The sequence below is a fragment of the Helianthus annuus genome, chromosome 13 (genome assembly GCF_002127325.2).
Source record: "Helianthus annuus cultivar XRQ/B chromosome 13, HanXRQr2.0-SUNRISE, whole genome shotgun sequence".
NCBI lineage: Eukaryota > Viridiplantae > Streptophyta > Magnoliopsida > Asterales > Asteraceae > Helianthus > Helianthus annuus.
In genome coordinates, this window is record NC_035445.2 from 71,709,620 (window position 1) to 71,729,853 (window position 20,234).

The 20,234-nt window shown below is 36.8% G+C and overlaps 2 protein-coding genes across 2 annotated transcripts; one reads left to right on the forward strand and one right to left on the reverse strand.

Annotated features, from left to right (window-relative positions):
• Positions 1–108: 108 nt before the first annotated feature.
• LOC110898146 (homogentisate solanesyltransferase, chloroplastic) lies at positions 109–4,613 on the reverse strand. The gene is made up of 10 exons (XM_022144901.2): positions 4,322–4,613; positions 3,124–3,245; positions 2,892–3,038; positions 2,146–2,371; positions 1,522–1,595; positions 1,337–1,429; positions 1,095–1,212; positions 656–718; positions 466–498; positions 109–377 (listed from the first exon to the last, which is right to left on the reverse strand). The coding sequence occupies exons 1-10, from the start codon at positions 4,499–4,501 to the stop codon at positions 303–305; spliced, it is 1,131 nt and encodes a 376-aa protein (XP_022000593.1). The 5' UTR covers positions 4,502–4,613; the 3' UTR covers positions 109–302.
• A 12,169-nt stretch (positions 4,614–16,782) lies between these two features.
• Positions 16,783–19,338, forward strand: LOC110898147 (40S ribosomal protein S5). Its single transcript, XM_022144902.2, has 5 exons — positions 16,783–16,924; positions 17,031–17,121; positions 17,940–18,211; positions 18,816–19,019; positions 19,124–19,338. The coding sequence occupies exons 2-5, from the start codon at positions 17,032–17,034 to the stop codon at positions 19,176–19,178; spliced, it is 621 nt and encodes a 206-aa protein (XP_022000594.1). The 5' UTR covers positions 16,783–16,924; position 17,031; the 3' UTR covers positions 19,179–19,338.
• Positions 19,339–20,234: the final 896 nt, after the last annotated feature.

The window sequence follows — 20,234 nt, forward strand, 5'->3', positions numbered from 1 at the left end:
AACGTCTCGAAGTTTGGCCCTTTTTAAAACCAAGACGCCACCTAAACATATGTTCCACACATGGCAATAACTTCAGTTCTCTGAAAAGTGAAAACCATCAAAAATTGATGCCACTAAACAAGAAGTCAACCTTCATCTTTCTTTGGAATAAAAAGTCAAGTCTGGTATAAGTCTACACTTACATTTGTAGTGAAGATACATTGTAAGCCATTACATGGCTGCATATTACAATGCACAATATAATATAATATTACATTATATAACCAAATCTCAAAAAATAAAAATAAGAATAAAAAGAATAATTAGATGAAAGGGAAAATGATGTACTCTGCATAAAATAAATTCCATATAAAACGGTAGTATCCTGCAATTGCCTCCTGCAAGTTAACAAAAAGTCAAAAATAAAAGTCAAACATAACATGAATAAGCTGATGAATCTATAGACATTCGCCAAGTATTTATTACCTGGGTATAATTCGCACGCTCGAGTACCCATGCCTGTACCAAGTCAAAGAAAAGGTCAACATGGTCAACAACAATAACATTTTTTTATCCTTTAATTAAAAGAAAAACTAAAACATTGTTCTTTATATAGTAAAAACGTTGGTTCCTTAAACGTTAAAATAGAAATTTAAACAGAAGTTGGTAGAAATACCTGGAAAATCAAAAAGGAGGCCAAGATTGTATGAAACGGTATCATCAAGATGCTCCTGAAAGCCTGCATTTTATTAACCACAATTAGTGTAAAATGGATTTAGAGAAGAAAGACTGTCGTAGGTTGTTTTTACGAGTTTATCCTCGATGTGTGATTAGAGAAGAAAACAGGATACATGTGAAATATAGGTTAACCGAGCCTAACGGTTTGACCCATGGTTATGTCGTGGAACCATTCAAGTAGAGTGACATTTGAGTGTGTGTGTATATATATTCATGTGTCGTGGAACCGTCATGTTCTGAACAGGCAGTTTATGTTGTGGAACCATCAAGTTTTGATTTTTTCAAGAAAGGCACAAACCGCCAAACCGAACCGCTTTTGGCCGGTTTGGCCGGTCTGGACGACCCAACCAACTAACCCAACCCATGTGGTTTTTTACCTGAGGCATGTATACTGCTGCAACGATAGAACCGATATAATTGATCAGCAGAAGCCCGGACCCTAGCAACGCAATGTTTCTTACTCCAAGTTTGGTTGCAAAAGTAGAAATCTGAAACCTAATTTTTTTTTCAATAAACGAAAGAAAAAAAATATTAATAAGTAATCCACAATAGTTAGCGCAAGATATTCAAACTAATGAAAAAAATGGAACAAACTGAATTTTTAAATTTCGGAACTTACTTTCGGTCACCCTCGACATCAGGAAGATCTTTAGTAATAGCAATTACTAAAGCAAACATTGTAACAAATGTTGTGATAAAAGCCACCGGTGAACTGTAAAAATTGAAATTAATATATTAAGTTCAAATGTAACGAGTACCCGTTACTCAATTTGCAGATGAGTAAAATATATAGTGAGAATTAACCTCCATTGAAACGTTAATCCAAGAGCCGCTCTCACCGCATAATACACACCGAAATTTAGAAGAAAACCTCTCACCTAAACAAATAAATCATCAGTCATAAATATGCCAAAGAGTAAAATACCATTTTCGTCCAGGTTTGACGAGTTTTGCGACTTTCGTCCAAAGGTTTGTTTTTCCGCATCTGGATCCAAAAGGTTTAATATCTTGCCATTTTCATCTAGCTCGTTAACTCCATCCAGTTCTCTCCGTTAAGTCAGGGGTATTTTTCCATCTTTTTTGTTAACTTAAAGACTAATTCGGTCTTTTTCACTTTATGTAAAAGACCGAATACCCCTGAAAAAGGCCGAATTGCAATTTAAGTTAACAAAAAAGACGGAAGTACCCCTGACTTAATGGAGAAAAATGGATGGAGTTAACCAGCCGGATGAAAATGGTAAGATTTCAAACCTTTTGAATCCAGATGCGAAAAAACAAACCTTTGGATGAAAGTCGCAAAATTAGCCAAACCTTAGGGACGAAAATGACATTTTACTCTATGCCAAACTACAATAAGTTTAAATGTTGATAATTTTTTTATAATTTTTTTAAGTAAGGAACTATAATAGAAAGAAAATGAAAAGGTACCGTAGCAATTATAAGAAATGCTACAACAGGAAATCTCTTCATTCGAAGTGGTGGAACGGAATAAATGGTGCCCAAAAAAAGTCCGAAACAGTAAAGAGAAGTGATGAACTGGCCAAAGTTCAGCGCAACAATAATAACACCTACTATTGCGAATGATAACACCAAAATCCATGCTGACTGGACAGAAAGATCCCCCGCAGCTATAGGTAAATAGGGTTTGTTCACCCTGAAAATTTAAATCAAAGTCAAATTAAAATAAAACAAAAAGTTGACTAATTTATAGTGTGTTAATATTCATAGGTGGTGTTTGAATTTGCATTTTAGAACTACCTGAATATTACAACCAATGTTTTCAGAACCACACCGAACGTTAAACCGGTCTCCTTACCAGTCCACTGGTCGAACCAGATATAAGAACCAGGTGATGCCGTAAATATTATAATAATAGATAGAGTAAAATTGATTTTTTTTAATAAAAACTGGTTCAACCCCTAAAAAATCCGGTCCACCCGACCGGTTCGACTCAAAACGGTCCGGTAGGGTGAACCTGACCGGTCCGACTGGCCGGTCCGGTCCGGTTTTCAAAACGCTAATTACAACTTTAAACATCAAAAGCAAATTTAAACATTCTTTCACCCGTCCTTTTTTACAACAAATAATGTAACTCTGATTATCCAATGTCACATGAATGACATTCAAACACCCTTCTAGTTCAAAGAAAAGAGTATAAACAATGTTACGCTTACTTATCAATTCCTATGTCATAAATCTGATTGATGCCGACTATATAACCATTCCCACATATGAGAGCAATAAGACCGGAAAACGCCTTGAACAAGAGTGACCACCGAATCAAATTTGGGTTTTCAAGCAGCGCTCTAGATACTAAAGACCTATCAACAAAATTAATAAAAATAATTATCGGTTTTATGTATCGTAAAGGTTGCTATTGACGGACAAATAGTGGTAAATGCTTACACTGATCCTAATGCTGTTCCACGAATTGTGTGGGGCCTTAGAAAACGCCAGAATGCGTCTTTAAAATCTGCAACTTTATTCAATGGTGGATTTGATTCAGCAGCACCGGCTTGACTGCAAGCCTGTTGCAAAAAGCATGCGAATTGCGTAAAAAAGCTCAAAAAAAAGACTCCCTCAAAATCGACTCGTTTGAAAACGAGCCAAGCTGGCTCAATCTGTAAACGAACCGAGCCCGAGCCAAGATCGGCTTGGCTTGTGCCTCTATCATTGGCTTGTTTAAATTAAAGCCCAAATGTAAAGCCGTATGACATTTTTTTAAGAAAAAGGTAAAAATAAATATCTATGATCCAAATTTCAATAGTTTATAAATTCTGCATTTTGTATATGTTACAAATATTATTTTTAGTTTTTATATATATCAATACATGTAAAAAATACAATATTTGAAAAAAATTAAAAGGCCCACTCCACGAGCTAACTCGAGCATTTGACAAGCGGAACCTGAGCTCAACATTTCAGCTCGTTTCGTTTACAACCCAGAAGCCATGAGTTGGCTCGAGCTTTTGACAAGCCGAGCCCGAGCTCAACATTTCAACTCGTAAAACGCCTTGGCTCGTTTACAGCCTTAATATGTTTTCTTCACAACACATCAAATGTTGCATTTTTCTCACCTTAACCATTGAGACAACAATGCTTATTAGGGATGTTCATAGAATCGAATAACGAATTTCCAAATTATTCGAATTTCTTTTTACCTGAAAATCATAAATTCGTATTCGATTCGAATTCGATTACTGGACTCGAATACGAATCAACTCGAATTCGAACCTTATTAATCAAATGGAGTCGAATTTCGAATTTTTCGAATCCGAATCGAAATCTGAACACCCCTAGTGCTTATCACGATACAATTCTCAGTTAAAATCCCTAATTTATGAAATCTGAATCACCCTTCAAAAGCTCAAAACACAATAGATTCTAAATAAAATTCCATTCTATCCTCTAACTAACAATGCCAATTAAAAAGCAATATTATCAAGAGATAACAATAAATAAATAACTAAAATACAACCAACCAATCAAACTTCTATCTAATTTCACACAATTCACTTCAAAATCAATAAGGGTTTTATACTTTTATATTATCTATGACCAAATCAGCAACGATTTGAACAGATGTATGGGAAATGAAACGTACCGTAATGGGGAATTTGAGGGTGGAGGTTCTTGTGGTAGTGAAGGAGTTGGTTCTTAGAGTCGAAGAAGAAGTATTGAAAAGCGAAATGCAGAGGTTGCATCTGGGGTGAATGGGTGGTTTTCTGTAACGTGAAGAGGTGGCATAGAGTCGAAGAGAAGAAGATGAGAGTGATAACTCCATTGTATTGTGAGGGGGAGAATCAACTCCTGGTGTGGTTCCTTTTGTTTGGTGTTTTTGCAAGGGTACCCACTACAGTTACTTTTGTCGTTTAAGTGGCTAAAATCGAAACATGAAAAATAGTCAAGTTTCATAAATCAACCAACCTAAGTTAAGTTATTAGCTTGTGTTAGCCTGTTAGGTACGCATGAACAATAGGCGTAACGGAGTGGACCCTGTTATAAGGGAACGAAAAAAATTGTATTTGGTTGGTTAATGCAATGAAATCACTCGTTACATTTGCATGTTTTTTTCTTTTAAATCATCCCCTCTTGCACCCTTCATTCACAACACCACTACCACCGATGCCCACCGTTACCGCCGCCGCCACCTCCGCCACAACCACCCACCACCGCCTTCGCCACGACCAACCACCGCCACCGCCGCCGCCGCCACCACCGCCACTCGTCGCGCCACACACCACCATCGCCACCGCCGCTACCCGCAACCTGCCACCGCCGCACCCGTCTTCACCTCCACCGCTACCTCCACTGCCACCAACCAACACCACCACTCACCATGTCACATCCCAACCGATTGCGGAAACATAAATGAAACCGAATCATGTTATAAGGCCAAGGGGTGTGGCCTCCCGCCACATCACCGAAAATAACGCCCTCCCCCACCCCTTGCACGCTATCAAGGGGGCGCTACCCCATGTCCGCCAGCCCACTAACAGGCGTTAATGGGTGCATCTGGTGGGCCCATTGCCTCTTAACCAATCAGATTTTGTTTATTTTTTTCTTTTTTTAATATTTAATTAGGTGGGGCGCTAATGGGGCTTTATCCCATACCATCATTGTTAAAGGGGCGCCATTTTTATCTCAAAAATCTATGTGGCGCTTACGTGGCATAATAAAGCCCCTATGTGCTTTTAACCACACCCACCAGCTTAACTGTAAACTATATTTGTGAACTCACTCATCATGAATGATTGACACTTGTTTTTTACATGTTTTCCCCGGGTCGCTAAGGTACTTGCTCACGGTTAGGTGCACTGCATGTGTATGAAAAAACATTTTGTTACTTGATGTTGCATTTTAGATTTACATTCCGTTGGTTTGTGTAACAACACTCGAAAATATACCTGATGATAACATGTAATCAAAACCAGGAGTGCACGCGACGAAACTTATATACCCAACTTAGCGGTTAAGAAAACTTGACGGTTGATGAACCAACCCACACAAAAGTACCCTTATTAGATTCACAATCAAGACCCGAGCATATGCGATAAGTATCAGCACAGAAATCGAGGAAACGCGCGATTGGACGGAAAAAGGTAGCCAGGGACACGTGTCACGACATTGCGCCACATCTCAGACCTACGTTGGACACGTGGCAGTCGAAGCCAGGCCGACCCTCCTGGCGACACACGGGAGAATCATAGTCACCTGGTGCGACGCGCGGGAGATACTCATTTGGGCCATAAATGCAGCAGCTTAGGGCTTAAGCTTCTGCACAATTTTGATTTCATTTTGACGAATTATGCTCTTGTTTTACTCGTTCTTTGCACAACACCCCTCCCCTAAATTGTGTAGGATCGATTTCGACCTGAATGAGTCGTTTGGAAGAGCTCTAGTTCGTTTCAGAGGCGGAAACTAAGAAACGAATATGAAAAACAGCTGGAATTACACTTTAAACCTCTTTTCTATTAAAATGACAGTGTTTACAGTAAGAGGAAATACCGGCAGCACTTCGGTATCACTTTTCCTAACCGTTACAAATGAACTCGCTTGAAGACTATTTATACTAGTGACCTGACCGTTTGAAACATGCTCAAACGAGCAGCCTTCAAACGATGATTCTTCAAACGGAACCCTCTCAAACGGTAAGGCTTCAAGCGGAAGCCTCTTCAAACGACCAGCTCTCCTTCAAACAGCCAGCCTTCAAAACTCTTGATTTCTTGCTTGATCTGATCTGCAACGAACCCGAGACTCGACATAAGACGAAGACGACAGATGACTGCACCAACAGACTCCCCCTCAGATGTCGACGAGTCTTAAGTGTCGAGTCTTCAACAACTTCAGTCTTTATCAGTCCTCTGAGCTTCTCTCTATCTCTGTCTTCAGACTCTCCCTCTCGATTTGCTGGTATTCCTTTATTCTTCAGCAACATCTTCAGGATCGTTGTCTGGCCTTCACATGTCACAACTTTTCATCTATTCCTGCAAACACTCTACCTCAAAATAAATTTCTTTCACATACATATTTCAAACATATACCTCTGCACCAACTTAGACCCTCTCTCATATCATTCACATATGATGAACCATTTGTTGATTTAAAACTATATCTTGACAATCAGAAGCACTTCCCCTCACAACAATGTCATCATGTTTAGCACTCGGAATTTTGATAATCAGCTTTCCAACATCAGTTTGTCGAAAATCTTTTTGAATTTTCAAAATTTTATGCTAAAACACACTGAAAATCTTTTTGAATTTTCTGAAAAAAAAATATGAAATGCAGTAAAGAAATATTTACAAACAATATTTTTGTGAGTTCGTGTAAGAGGATCATATCAGTTTATGAGACATGTCACTAACACCGTTAAGCTGATTTCATTTTAAGTTCTAAACAATTTACCTAGATTGTCAGTATATCGGTCCACTGAAATTTTCACACAAAGTTCAACTGATCCGAGATACGATATTAATGTTTTAAGAACTTAAACTTATCCGTGTGTCCCACTACTTGAATATACTCCCGTATCCAGATCCCAATATTCCGTCTTACAGGTGAGTATACCACGACTGATATCTGTATAGGGGTTAGATGCGAAACCGTGAGAGCTCAGGTCAGAACTTCCGTTCAGTAGAGAGATGACGGCTCGACTTTTGGTGTGTCCCCTTTAAAGGATCTTTTAATTTCAACAACAGCGACTATCAATTTTATTGTTTCATCAGCTTGCTGAGGGTGAAGCTATATTTCAAGCTTTTTACAGAAAGCATTATCCGGGGACTAGGTCAGTACTTCCATACAGCAGAAGTCCCGGGATAATACCCCATATATCACTGAGCATAAAGACCTAGTATCTCAGAATAAGGGACCTTTCAAACAAGATTTCAGGGGTTACCTATATATTCAAGTTTGTGTTAACCCACAGAATAAGCAAGTTTGAAATTTTAGATTTATATCTCGTCACAGTTTACTAAATGTGTAAAAACCTACTGACATATCCACAGTAAGACTGTTTATCACATATTATCTTTCCAATTCTTTAGCATGTTGTGACAGCCTACTGACGTACTATCATTTCCTCTTTTCACAACGAAACTCATTTTTGAATTTTATCATGTTTTTGGATTTTTCAAATTTTCTAATGTTTTTGGATTTTCTAAAATTTCCCTACTCCCCCTAAAATGCAAACACATTTCAAAGAAAATTTGAAAACTTCTAGACTCTTGACCTACTTGAAAACATAGAAAACAACACAAACTGTACAGAAACTTGACAACTGACATCGAATCACATCAAATCTCCATTCACTAGGCATAAACAATCTAAACTCTCCCTTTCAACAAACCATTTTCTCATTTAGATTTCAAAACACTTAAGTTTGTTTTAATCAAAATGATTTTTCCGGAAAATGAGTTTGTTTTTAACACTTTTAAGTTTACCATTTGTAAAACATGGGGATATGGTTCATCATCTTGTTTATGGATTTCATATGAATAGTAAATCAAGTACAACTTAATGTCCCCGATTTACCAATTGCAGTTCAGAAACCTCTGCATCACTTGTAAACATAAAATCTTCAAAGTATAACCAACAACTACCACTTGTAAGTAAAACCAAAGAATATCACTTGTAGGTTTTACTGTAGGAATGAAACATCCACAGAAACCTCTTTACCACTTGTAAGATTAGTCAGACAGATGCCGATTCCTGCTTCTCAATTACCAACCTGGAAGCTCCGGCGTAGTCCTTCAACCTGTAAAATTCAAACACTATTCAACATCTTTCAAACAAGCTTTTCAAACACTAGAATGATGCCGATTCCTGATCCACGATATAAACTTGGGATTTCCGGCGTAGTCCTAAGACTATCATGGAAAGCAGACTTCCATCTAAGTCTTTTCAGACTTGATGGATTTCAACTCTTGCGCAGTGGGGTTGTATGTTGCCTTTTTAGTTGCGTAAAAGTCTTTAACCCCCTTCGCTTTTCCATTCAACATTTTTCCAAAAATTTTCTTTACACTTCCATTAAATGATTTCTCGACATCAAATTCTTTTTTCTCAGTGTAAAACTGTTTTGAAATATCAACTTTTCCAATTTTCTTTTTAACTTCTTCAAATTTCAGTGATGGAAATTCATCATCATTCACTGAAATTTTCTCCTCAACCTGTGGCTCTTCTAGCTTTGTGGAACCAGATTCATCGCCGACATTCACATCAACCTTTTTAACAACCCACACCTGGTTGTCTTTTTCTTTCTTTTTGTAAAAATTCTTTTCCGAACACTCACCAATCTCATATTTAGAATTTTCAAAACATTTAAGTCTATCGGTTGGTGGTTCAACATCAATAACTTTTTCTTTTAGTTTCTGAGAAACTCCCTGTTTTGTTTTTGCATTTGCAGAACAGTTCCTTGCAATGTGACCAGTTTCATTGCATCTGTAACAGGTACGAGTTTCTCTTTGATAAAACACTTCAGTTCCATTCTTCTTTTGCTCAGCAAGAAACTCTTGGTTTGACTGTCTCCAGAATGGTTTCTTCTGTTCTTCATCTGAGCTTCCACCTGACACAAATTCTGTTTTTGTTTTAGAATTTTTATCATTTTTATAATTTTCTGATGGAACAAAACCTAAACCTTTCTTTTTGTAGCTACGATTTTGGTTAAGTTTCTTTTGAAAACCAGAACCAGAATTATAACCCTTTTTCTTGTTTAGACGTTGTTGAACTCTTGAAGTGTACTTTTTAGGTTTTTCAGTAAGATTAAAATCTTTTATTTCAGAAATATTGATTTCTGTCATTTTGAAAACCTTTTTGATCATGTCAAAACGAACACTTCTTATTGGAAATTCTTTGTCATAGTATAATTTGTCCGAATCATTTAAAGTGTATGCAACTTCAAATGTTTCATCATCCAAATTTGCTTTCGATAACAAAAATTCTATACTGTAAGACCGTTTAATCGACGAATTTTGACTGTTGACTGACGAATTTGACCCTCCTGACTCAGATTTTGACTCAGACTCCTCATCAGTATCCAACACCTGATCGACCACCTTTTTAATTAACTCAGACTCATGATCGGTATCAGACGAGGTAAACGTGACATCAATGTTATCTGGTAAAACGTCAGTTGTGTCAGTTTTAAGCTTTATATTGACTGCTTTCTCAAGTTGCTCCTCGTTTGGTTTCCTAGGATAATACCCATCCCAAATCGGAGGTGGACACTTGTTATAGCTAAGAGTCGGTTTCTTACCACAGTCTTTCTTCTTCCTTGGCTTCTCGTCTTGAAAAGCTTCCAATCCTGCAACAGTTGGGTAAACACGATCAATGAGATAATCAGAAGTAGAATAGCTTAACAATAACCGCCTAATTCTCTCATTTTCTATCTTTTCAGTTTCCAACTCTTGCTTCCATTTGGCACTGTCTTCAATGTAGAAATTGATTGCTTTTTGTTTTGACATCAAAGTTGCATTCATCATTGTCAGTGCTTGTTCTCTTTCTGAATTTGTCGTTTGGAGACCAGTTACTGTTTTGTTCAAGACATCGTATGATTCTTTCACATAATTGAGGTTGAACAGTAACTGCTCCTTCTTCTTCTCGTACTTAGCTATAATGTCGTCTTTTGTTGCACATTCCTTGCAGGCTTCCAAACACTTCTTACAAGGCTTGACGACTTCAACAATCTTCTCAACCTCGATTGTTTTCATAACTTCTATCACTTTTTCAGCTACAGTCACCCTTTTTTCTTCTTTCTCCACTTCAGTAACCTTCTCAGCAACATTTTCAACATTTTGAATATCACCTTCAGACTTCTCTTGTTGTTCTACAGCCCTCAGTGTATTCATGCGATCTGCAAAATAAACATGAAAACTTTTAGGAGAAAGATGAGATTCAGCAACATTTACATATTTTTCTTCTTCATCATCACTGTTTTTGTCAACCAGTGATTGATCAAACTCTACAGATTTTTCAGAATCAGCATCCGATATACCAGAATCAGACGGTGTTTGATAAAAAACAACTGCTTTTTCTGAAGTAACTTCATTTACTACACTGTCATCTGAACTCTGTAAACTTTCATCTGAACCCTCTGAAATTTCTCCAGATCTTTCTGAAAATTCATCGGTACTTTCTGAATTCCCATCAGACGCAATAGACTTTTCATCCTCACTAGACACATTCACCCCAATAGATTTCATCCAGGTAGCAAACAAATCTGTCTCTTTGACAATCTTGGCAATGAATGCTTTGAATTCTCCTTTTTCATCAACGAACATATCCCAACTAAAACCTTCTGGTAGTTTCTCATCATCTTGATCGATTATGCGTGCTGCTTTGCCTTCAGATGATATGTAATCACTCCAGCTGAAATCTACCAAACATGCTCTCTTGGGATCTTCAATCTTTCTTCCATGAGCCGTCTGTGGTTCTTGAGATTGACCAACTTGTTGATAGATAGCTTTGCGGTAGTAATCATCTTTCCCGAATGGATTCTGTGCACCACTAGCTTCTCTTCCTTTGCATTCCCGTTTGAAATGGCCTTTCTCCCTGCACCGAAAACAAGTAACTTTAGATTTATCAAAACCTAAAGTAGATACATGAGCATCAAGAAAGTCATTTCTCCCGGTGATGGTTTTGAACTTCTCAGCACGTCGAAGAACACTTGCAAGACACCATTTGATATCCATGAGTTCCATCTCTTCGGCGTCTATTTGATCGTAATCCTCTTTGGTGAGCATAGGATTTCCGATCCGACCAACAACCAGACCTTCATAGGATAACAGAACAGAACCCAGAAGTGCCATATGGTCTTTTGCAGTGTCTTCAGAGAAGCTTTGACCTTCTGGAAGGTTGAGGGCTATATTGCATTGAATCACATATCCATTTCCTGTTTTTGTACTCTGAGACTGAAAACTTGTGTTTGTCTCTTTAGGATTTACACTCGGAAATGATGAAAACCCGCTGCTACTAATGTTTGAACCCTGATCAGCTTTGTCAGATGAATCACCAGCACTGAATGCTGTCTGAATTTTTGGACTTCTTTCAGATTCTGAAACTGGAGTGCTACCTTTTTAGTACATCTTCACATCTTTTGACCACTCGGACTATTCATCCTGATGATCTTTTGCTGTTCCAGATTCTGAGCCTCTAATTTTTCGATAAACTATCCAATTGTCAGTCCGTCATAAACACCCGTGTTTTTCAATATCATCAAATACGTCCCCCACTCCTTCTGAGGTAACACATCAGCCAACTTATCCACATACTCTTCACGACTTTTATCAACACCAATCATTGTCAATGATCGCACTAAGTGACAGTATCTCTCAATCAGCTTCTTAGTATCCTCTCCTGGTAAGCTGCTAAAAAGATCAAACTCTTTCTTAAGCAATGCCTTTTTGATTTTAATCATACTCTCACTTCCCTCGAATTTGACTTTAAGAGCATCCCATATCGACTTAGCAGTTTTGTCGTGCTCTAACAGAATGAATATATCTTCCTTAATCGCTTGTTGCAATAAACTGATCATCATTTTCTCTGCTCTGTACATTGCCCGTTCTTGATCTGTGAATTCGGATATCTGTTTGATAACATTCACCTCCGTTCTTGGTAACACATACTTCTTCAAGATACATTCCCATGATCTAAGATGATTTGCTTGAACCCAGTTTTCAAATCCATCCTTCCACCCGTAGTATTCTTCGATACTCATCAATTTTGGGGGCTTTTGAGTGGTTCCCGTCTCGTTTTCTAGATTCATGGCTTGAGCAATCGCAGCTGGACTTGATGGTGTTGCAAATGCGTTGTAGAACTCGGTACTCATGTTTCTCACAATAAACAGTTTTCAAACAGACAACACAGTTCAAGCGGTAGTTGATTCAAACGGAAGTGTAAACTCAAACGAAAGTATTCTCTTTCAAACGACCGGAAGTAACTTTCAAACGACTGGATCACTTTCAAACGACTGGATCACTTTCAAACGAACGGTTCAAACGGTGGACTTTCAAACGATAAGAAGCTGGTTTCAAACGATAGGACAACAGTTTCAAACGATAGGAACTGTTTTCAAACGATCAATTCAAACGATAGACCTTGTTTCAAACGACAGGAACTGATTTTCAAACGGAAGGTCTATGACGTCATCATTTTCTCGAACAATTTCAAACGGACAGACAATATTCTATCAAATTTACTTTGATTTTCAGTCTAAAACTTTCAAGGCTTTGTCAGTTATCAATTCCGAGCATAATGTGAAGATTTGAGCTGATTTTGACCGTAAAAAGTATCGACTTTGAATAGAAGGTGTAGAAAAACAGATTTCCAAGCTGAATATGGCAAGAACTCCTCGTCCTGAGCTCTGATACCACTTGTAGGATCGATTTCGACCTGAATGAGTCGTTCGGAAGAGCTCTAGTTCGTTTCAGAGGCGGAAACTAAGAAACGAATATGAAAAATAGCTGGAATTACACTTTAAACCTCTTTTCTATTAAAATGACAGTGTTTACAGTAAGAGGAAATACCGGCAGCACTTCGGTATCACTTTTCCTAACCGTTACAAATGAACTCGCTTGAAGACTATTTATACTAGTGACCTGACCGTTTGAAACATGCTCAAACGACCAGCCTTCAAACGATGATTCTTCAAACGGAACCCTCTCAAACAGTAAGGCTTCAAGCGGAAGCCTCTTCAAACGACCAGCTCTCCTTCAAACGGTTAGCCTTCAAAACTCTTGATTTCTTGCTTGATCTGATCTGCAACGAACCCGAGACTCGACATAAGACGAAGACGACAGATGACTGCACCAACAAATTGCGAAACTCTGCCCCGTTGTAAGTGTTTTAACCCTGATCACTAATTCGGTACCATGTCCGATCGATCCGAAACCCAACAACGGATGCCAAAGTGCTGCCTGAATAAGGCTATACTTTGTTAACTACGTTGAGGTTTTGATCTCGTGATGTATCGTTAAAGTTTGAGTTGGGTTGTTACACTAACATATATTGCATTCTATTTTATTATAAACTCAAGAATTATACCAGGAAGCTTTAAGTTAAAACCCTAAGTCTACAAAGTGAGCCATTCTTTCTTTTTACCAAATGCATTTCAAAACCCTAAATGTTTTTCAGTTATACTTACAGTGATTAAGTTTTTGTATTCTGGAAATTCATGCTGGTATGTGGGGTTTTGTATATATTACTTGATAATCTTCACCATTGGACAACGAGTTAGTCAATGTGTGATATGACCATAGTCACAGTTCTTGTCGAGTGATAAATACCGATTTGAGCATTTGATAGATATAAACAATGTAATCATCCTTTGTACTGTAAAATATAACAATTTGTTTTATACCAATGAATGAACTCACCAGGAAATATCAAATGTTTTTAAACGCGTTTTAGGTAACTTACTGTGAAAGTATATGAACATGGTATGATGCACTGAACGCTTAAATAAAGTGGCTATGTTACCAGATTAAAGAAAGGAAATTATGTTTTGTCAAAATAGGGTTTATCCCTATAAAAACCTTTGTTTGTAATATGGGTTTTATCCCAATTATTTAACATTAAAAATGTGGTGTTTTACAAACTCTGAAATTTTCCTAACTACGGTCCTGATGAAAATTTTTCCGCTGCAAATTTAATAAACACCGGTACCAACTGACTGTTCACGGCTAACGTCCAGGGTGGGATCGGGGGTTGTAACAGTTTGGGCGTTTGTTTTGACGCATGCTTTTACGTTACGTTTATTACGCTTCCGCATTACTTTTATTTCGTTGGTTGTTTGGTTTAAAACATTTTCTCACATAGAAGTCATTCAATATAACTGGTGTCTTAGATCCTGGTTTGTCACGCGCCTTGCGGTAAAACCCTACAAGTGTATTTTGAGGATGTGAAAGTAAAGACTCCAGATGATTCTTGACTAACACCACACTTACAGTTTACTCTATTAAAAAGTAGGTTTTTAGTAGGTTGATTTCATTAATAGGTTCCTTATGACTTTGAACTTTTTTTTATTGGTAGCTTATCTTAAAAGTTTAAAAAAAAAATGAGTTCATGATTTTTAGCTTAAACATAAGGGTGGAGGCGGCGCCATGCTCGACCACCCCATGAGAGTCCACATAGGATTAAGTAGGAGGGGTAAGGTGCTCCTCCCCTCCGAGTAAGGGGATCAAGCTAGGTGGTCAGTTTCTATACTTGGATGGGTGTGCGGTGGGGGGGGGGGTAAAAAGAGAATATGTAGTGGGTAATGAATTTAGCTAGGTGGCACAATTAGGGCTGCAAACGAACCGACACACAACAAGGTCTAGTATGTGTTCGTTTGTTAAGGAAATAATGTGTTGATGAACGGTTCACAAACGCTTACTGAACGAGATATTTTGTTCGTGTTCATTCATTAGGGAAATGAAAGTGTTCGTGTTTGTTTGTTAATTTTAGGTACTGGACAAAAGCGAAAGCAAACAAACAAAAATAAAATTCATCAACTCATACAAACAAAAACGAACGTTCATGAACACAAATGAACACAAACCAATGTTCATGAACAGAAACAAACATAAACAGACATATGTTAATTTTCGAATAAAATCAACATCTTTCGACACAAGCATAATGGAGATACGCCTAAAATATACCAACACAATTATCCTCCATTAATCCAAACATACTTGATATAATCTTGATCACACAAACGGACATATATTAAATTCGAATTATTACTGGGAGTTTTAAAGTACTTAAATTAATAAAAGTTAAAAATCTTAATGAACTAGCGAACATAAACGAGCACATTAGCGAACGTTCACGAGCATAAATAAACGAGCGCGACCTCTGTTCATGTTTGTATGTTAAACTAAACGAACGGAATTTCTTACCTGTGTTCGTTCATTTACTAAATGAACGAAAACAAACAAACTTCCCGCAGAACGGTTCACGAACAGTTCGCCGACCATTTGGTTCGTTTGTAGCCTTAGGCACAATATTACTGAATGGTTGATGTTTTAAAGTTTGGTTGAGTAATTTGGGTACTGGGGTAGTGATTAGAGTGTTTGAGTAATTTTGAGGTGGCATGTATCTATTGGTTAGTTAAATTAAATAGTTTGAGTATTAGGGCAAGGTGCCCCCTCCACCCTAATTAACGTATAATGATTTTTGTATTTCTCAAAACATTATTGGTTAAACCGACATTGACTTGTGTCTCTATCACCCACAATAAAATTAAGTTTTAAATAGTTTATGAGTTCATACTATGTTTAGTTTATGTCGGGTTTAACTCGTCAATTGATGAACATGATTTACGTTAACATCACTAGATTCATCATGGAACCATTAATCGTTAGTCTGATTAACTCTAATGACCTAGATTAACCAAAATTAATAACTATATTTTTTTTAAATGGCCTTTAAACTCATGATTTGATTAAATTACATAAAGATAAAAACATTGGAACTGAACCTGACTTTACAACAAACCCGAAGTCAGATATGACATACTGGTTTCTTTCATACCCGACCCTACCATCAAGTTAATTTTTTTTGGAAATATTGGTACACTATCACTAGTTGCATCAGAGGTGCACAAAAGGCCCGAACCCAGAAAAAACCTAACTCGGGTATTAGAAAAATCGGGGTTTTTAGACCCGAACCCGAACCGACCCGACTAGGTATGCATATTATGTTCAATACCTGAACCCGAACCCGAACCCGATCGGGTATGCATATTCTGTTCAATATCCGAACCCGAACCTGAGGTTTTCGTACCCGGGTTTCTATAAAACCCGTACCTGGGTACTCGTAATACCCGTAACCGGGTTTAAAAAATACCTGCACCAGATTTAAAAAATACCCGAACCCGTTGTGTACAATAACTTTTTTGAACATTTTTAACAGTCAAATGACCCAAACATGATCCGGGTATTGGCAATACCCGAAAATTTAAAACCCGGTCATACCTGAACCCTGGTTTTAGAAAAAAAAAAAAAAAACCCAATTTATGCACCTCTGTTGGATCAAAGAAATTGACGTGGTGAAATAAAAACCAGCCCACTTTAGAATACGGTGCGTACAATTACAAAGTCCACAAAAGCCCAACAACAAAGCCCATTTAACCGCTATAAACATTTACATAAACTAGGGTTTGCATCACCATCGCGGTAGAAAGAACTTAACAACCAGCAGCCGTTATCTCTGCAAACCCTAGCTCGAGGTTAGCAAATCACTTCTTCTATCATAACAACAAAACACTAATTCTGCTTATTATTGTTAAACTCTGTTTGTTCATTTCATCAAATTCGAATTCATTTTTGTGTTAGAATGGAGGTTTTGGCACCACTAGCTGCTGAAGACGGAAAGTCCCACAGCGATGTCTTGCTCTTCAATCGGTGGACATACGATGACGTTCAGGTTAATTATTTATCAGATCTATGTTACATTTGTTCTTGTTTTTGCTTTTGTTTGTGTATGATTTGTGTTTTGATATAACTTTTTGGTTGAGTTAGGTTGAAGTATTGGTTTAGAACTTGTTTGTGAGTAGATTTTTTTGATTTTATGAAGTTAATTTTGTTTGAAATTTGTATTTCTTATGTGCTTTAAGTTAATTGTATAAAAAGAGTTATATTAAATAGCATTATGAATTATTATTATTATTATTATTAAAAGGATTTGCTTTAGTAATTATATTACTGTTACTTGCTAGAGAATATAGGTTTTTTAAGCTTTTAAAACTAGCCTACAAACTTGCTTTTGCATATTTAGGTCATTTATTTAAAACCATTGGATTTATGTAATGTTTTGTAATGTACACATGTTCCTTGTTATTTGCAAGAAATTACTGCTTACATGACTTGATAATAAGCTGATAAACATGCAATAAATAAATCTGCTGTTTGTTTGTTAACAGCATTCTAACATGTGAAATTGTAGCCAAATAGTATGACAAAAGGTTTTAATTTTATTTGCCAGGATACATTATGTTTTACTATTTTTTTTAGGTTTTTATTTTTATAGGCTCAAATTATTATTTGAAAGTTTTGAAGAGCTGTATGCCAGTGAAATGAAAAGAACTTGTCGGTTTGAGTTATCGGACATGGTGGCTTGTTTTAAATGCTTGTATGAGAAAGAAAGAGTATGGAATTTTTATTTAAACTTTAATGAAATATCTGTTGAAAAATTTAAAGGATATAATAAAGAGTGGGACTTATATATATTGTTTTAATGTGCAGGTTTCTGATCTTTCGGTGGAGGATTACATCACCGCCACTGCTTCCAAGCATCCAATTTACATGCCCCACACAGCTGGTAGGTACCAAGCTAAGCGATTCAGGAAGGCCCAATGCCCAATCGTTGAACGTTTGACCAACTCTCTTATGATGCACGGGAGAAACAACGGTAAAAAATTGATGGCTGTTCGCATTGTCAAGCATGCTATGGAGATCATCCACCTTTTGACTGATTCTAACCCCATCCAAATCATTGTTGATGCTGTCATTAACAGGTATGCTTACACATACTTGGGGGTGCTAAACGGGCCGTGTTAGTGGTCGGGTCCAACCGGACTTGAACCCTTAAATTCTCACACTAGCCCGGATATGACTCAAACTCGAAAATTGTGTCAAAACACTTGAACCTGAAAACAATTCGGTTGACAATTTATTTTATTTTTTTTATTTCACATATTAAATACTTTAAAAATTAACTTTTACAACAAATATTACAAATATATATAAAATAATTACATGTTACTTATAAAATCTTATGTCAAGTTTTCTTGCAAGTTATAGTTATTGCATAAAATACCCAACCAATTTAACTTATAACATAAAAATACGTTTTGAAAAAAAAATGAAATATAATATAAATTGGTTTAACCGGGTCAACCTGCCAACCCGGCGGGCTCGACTCGAGCCTGACCCATTTAGCGAAATGGGTTTGCGGATTCAACCTGAAACAGATTTGTGAATTTCGTGTTAGGTTTGTAATGTGGTTTCAGGGCGTGTCAGAGATTTACACTCTTTGACATACTTGTTATCGCTCCTCTGCCCAAATCAAGTTTATATTTGTTTAAGGAATAATAACATATTGTTTGTTATTAATTACAGTGGACCAAGAGAAGATGCTACCAGAATTGGTTCAGCTGGTGTTGTCAGGCGTCAGGCCGTTGATATTTCTCCATTAAGGCGTGTTAACCAGGCTATCTATCTTCTTACCACTGGTGCACGTGAGAGTGCGTTCAGGAACGTTAAGACTATTGCTGAGTGCCTTGCTGATGAGCTTATCAATGCCGCCAAGGGTTCTTCAAACAGGTACAGGATATGCAGAAATTTGTTGTATTTTTAGTTTAGGTTTATGGCTGTGGATGCGATTGCGTAGATATGTTTTGATGATCGTCTGTTTGTCATTTTGGCAGCTATGCGATTAAGAAGAAGGATGAGATCGAGAGGGTTGCCAAGGCCAATCGTTGAAGAAAAAAAATTAATGTTAGGGCACTCGATTTTGGTTGCTATGTTTTTGTGTTCTGTGAAAGAGATTTAATTATTAAAACTGTTGGCAGTTTTTGTTATGGATTTTTTGTACCTGTTTTTTTCTTCTTGTTAATCATATGGTTGTTAAGTGATTTTTGCATATCTTTGTTTTTGTGCTCATATGTTAGCTTTATGCTGATGATCACTGAAGCTAAACCTTGTTTGGTTCACAAAATTTCTAAAATTTAGAATGTGAAATAATTTTATCCATAATCAAGATTTATAGGAATTAGAATTAAAAACAGTTTCTAATCTCACAGCTTGTAATTATCTGTGAGAGGTTTATCAAAAAACTTCATTTGAAATTTGTTGGCTGTATGCCATTTGAACTTTTAACATTCCAATTCCTATAATAAGTTAACTATTCAGGCATGATACAAAAAATTGTAAAGTAAACTACGAAAATTGTCCTACAAAGTGTGTCGTTTGTCTTCAAAAAGTACAAAAAACGTACTCGATGTTTGCAATCTTTAATTCTAACTTATTTTTTGTGGTTAAATTTGACCAAGTGGACCCCATATGAGAGTATTTTGGTCATTTTCTTTTAAATACAGAAATAAATAATCATCATTAACATAATAAATGAAAAATTGTTTTAAATTATTATATGTATTTATTATTCTATAGATACACACATAAACACCTCTCTCTCTAATTACCACTGCATGTTCTTACCACAAAAAACGTACTCGATGTTTGCAAACATTTGCAAATTATTTTCTTTGGCCCTAACTACTGTTAACATAAAGGACGATTTTTGTAATTTACTCAAAATTGTGAGAGGTGTAAAACCATGTTAGGTAACAAACCAACGACGACCAAAAGCGTAAAACAAAAAGATGAATTTATAATATAAAGTGACTCACGTAACGTAAAACATATAAGAAATCAAATGTATATCGACACCTGTTAGAAAGTCGAAGGAGTCAAAGTTATATTGTATAAAGTTTTCAAAAAGTCGGGTACAAAAATGACAAATTTAAAACTTGAGAAGAA

Excerpts from the sequence above, each read along its gene's own strand:
- LOC110898146 (XM_022144901.2), bottom strand. The coding sequence starts at position 4,501 with ATGGAGTTATCACTCTCATCTTCTTCTCTTCGACTCTATGCCACCTCT. Across the intron at positions 1,596-2,145 it reads CATTTCTTATAATTGCTACG|GTGAGAGGTTTTCTTCTAAA; the intron begins GTACCTTTTCAT and ends TTATTTGTTTAG. Across the intron at positions 499-655 it reads CCTCCTTTTTGATTTTCCAG|GCATGGGTACTCGAGCGTGC; the intron begins GTATTTCTACCA and ends GACTTGGTACAG.
- LOC110898147 (XM_022144902.2), top strand. The coding sequence starts at position 17,032 with ATGGAGGTTTTGGCACCACTAGCTGCTGAAGACGGAAAGTCCCACAGC. Across the intron at positions 17,122-17,939 it reads GGACATACGATGACGTTCAG|GTTTCTGATCTTTCGGTGGA; the intron begins GTTAATTATTTA and ends TTTAATGTGCAG. Across the intron at positions 19,020-19,123 it reads GCCAAGGGTTCTTCAAACAG|CTATGCGATTAAGAAGAAGG; the intron begins GTACAGGATATG and ends TCATTTTGGCAG.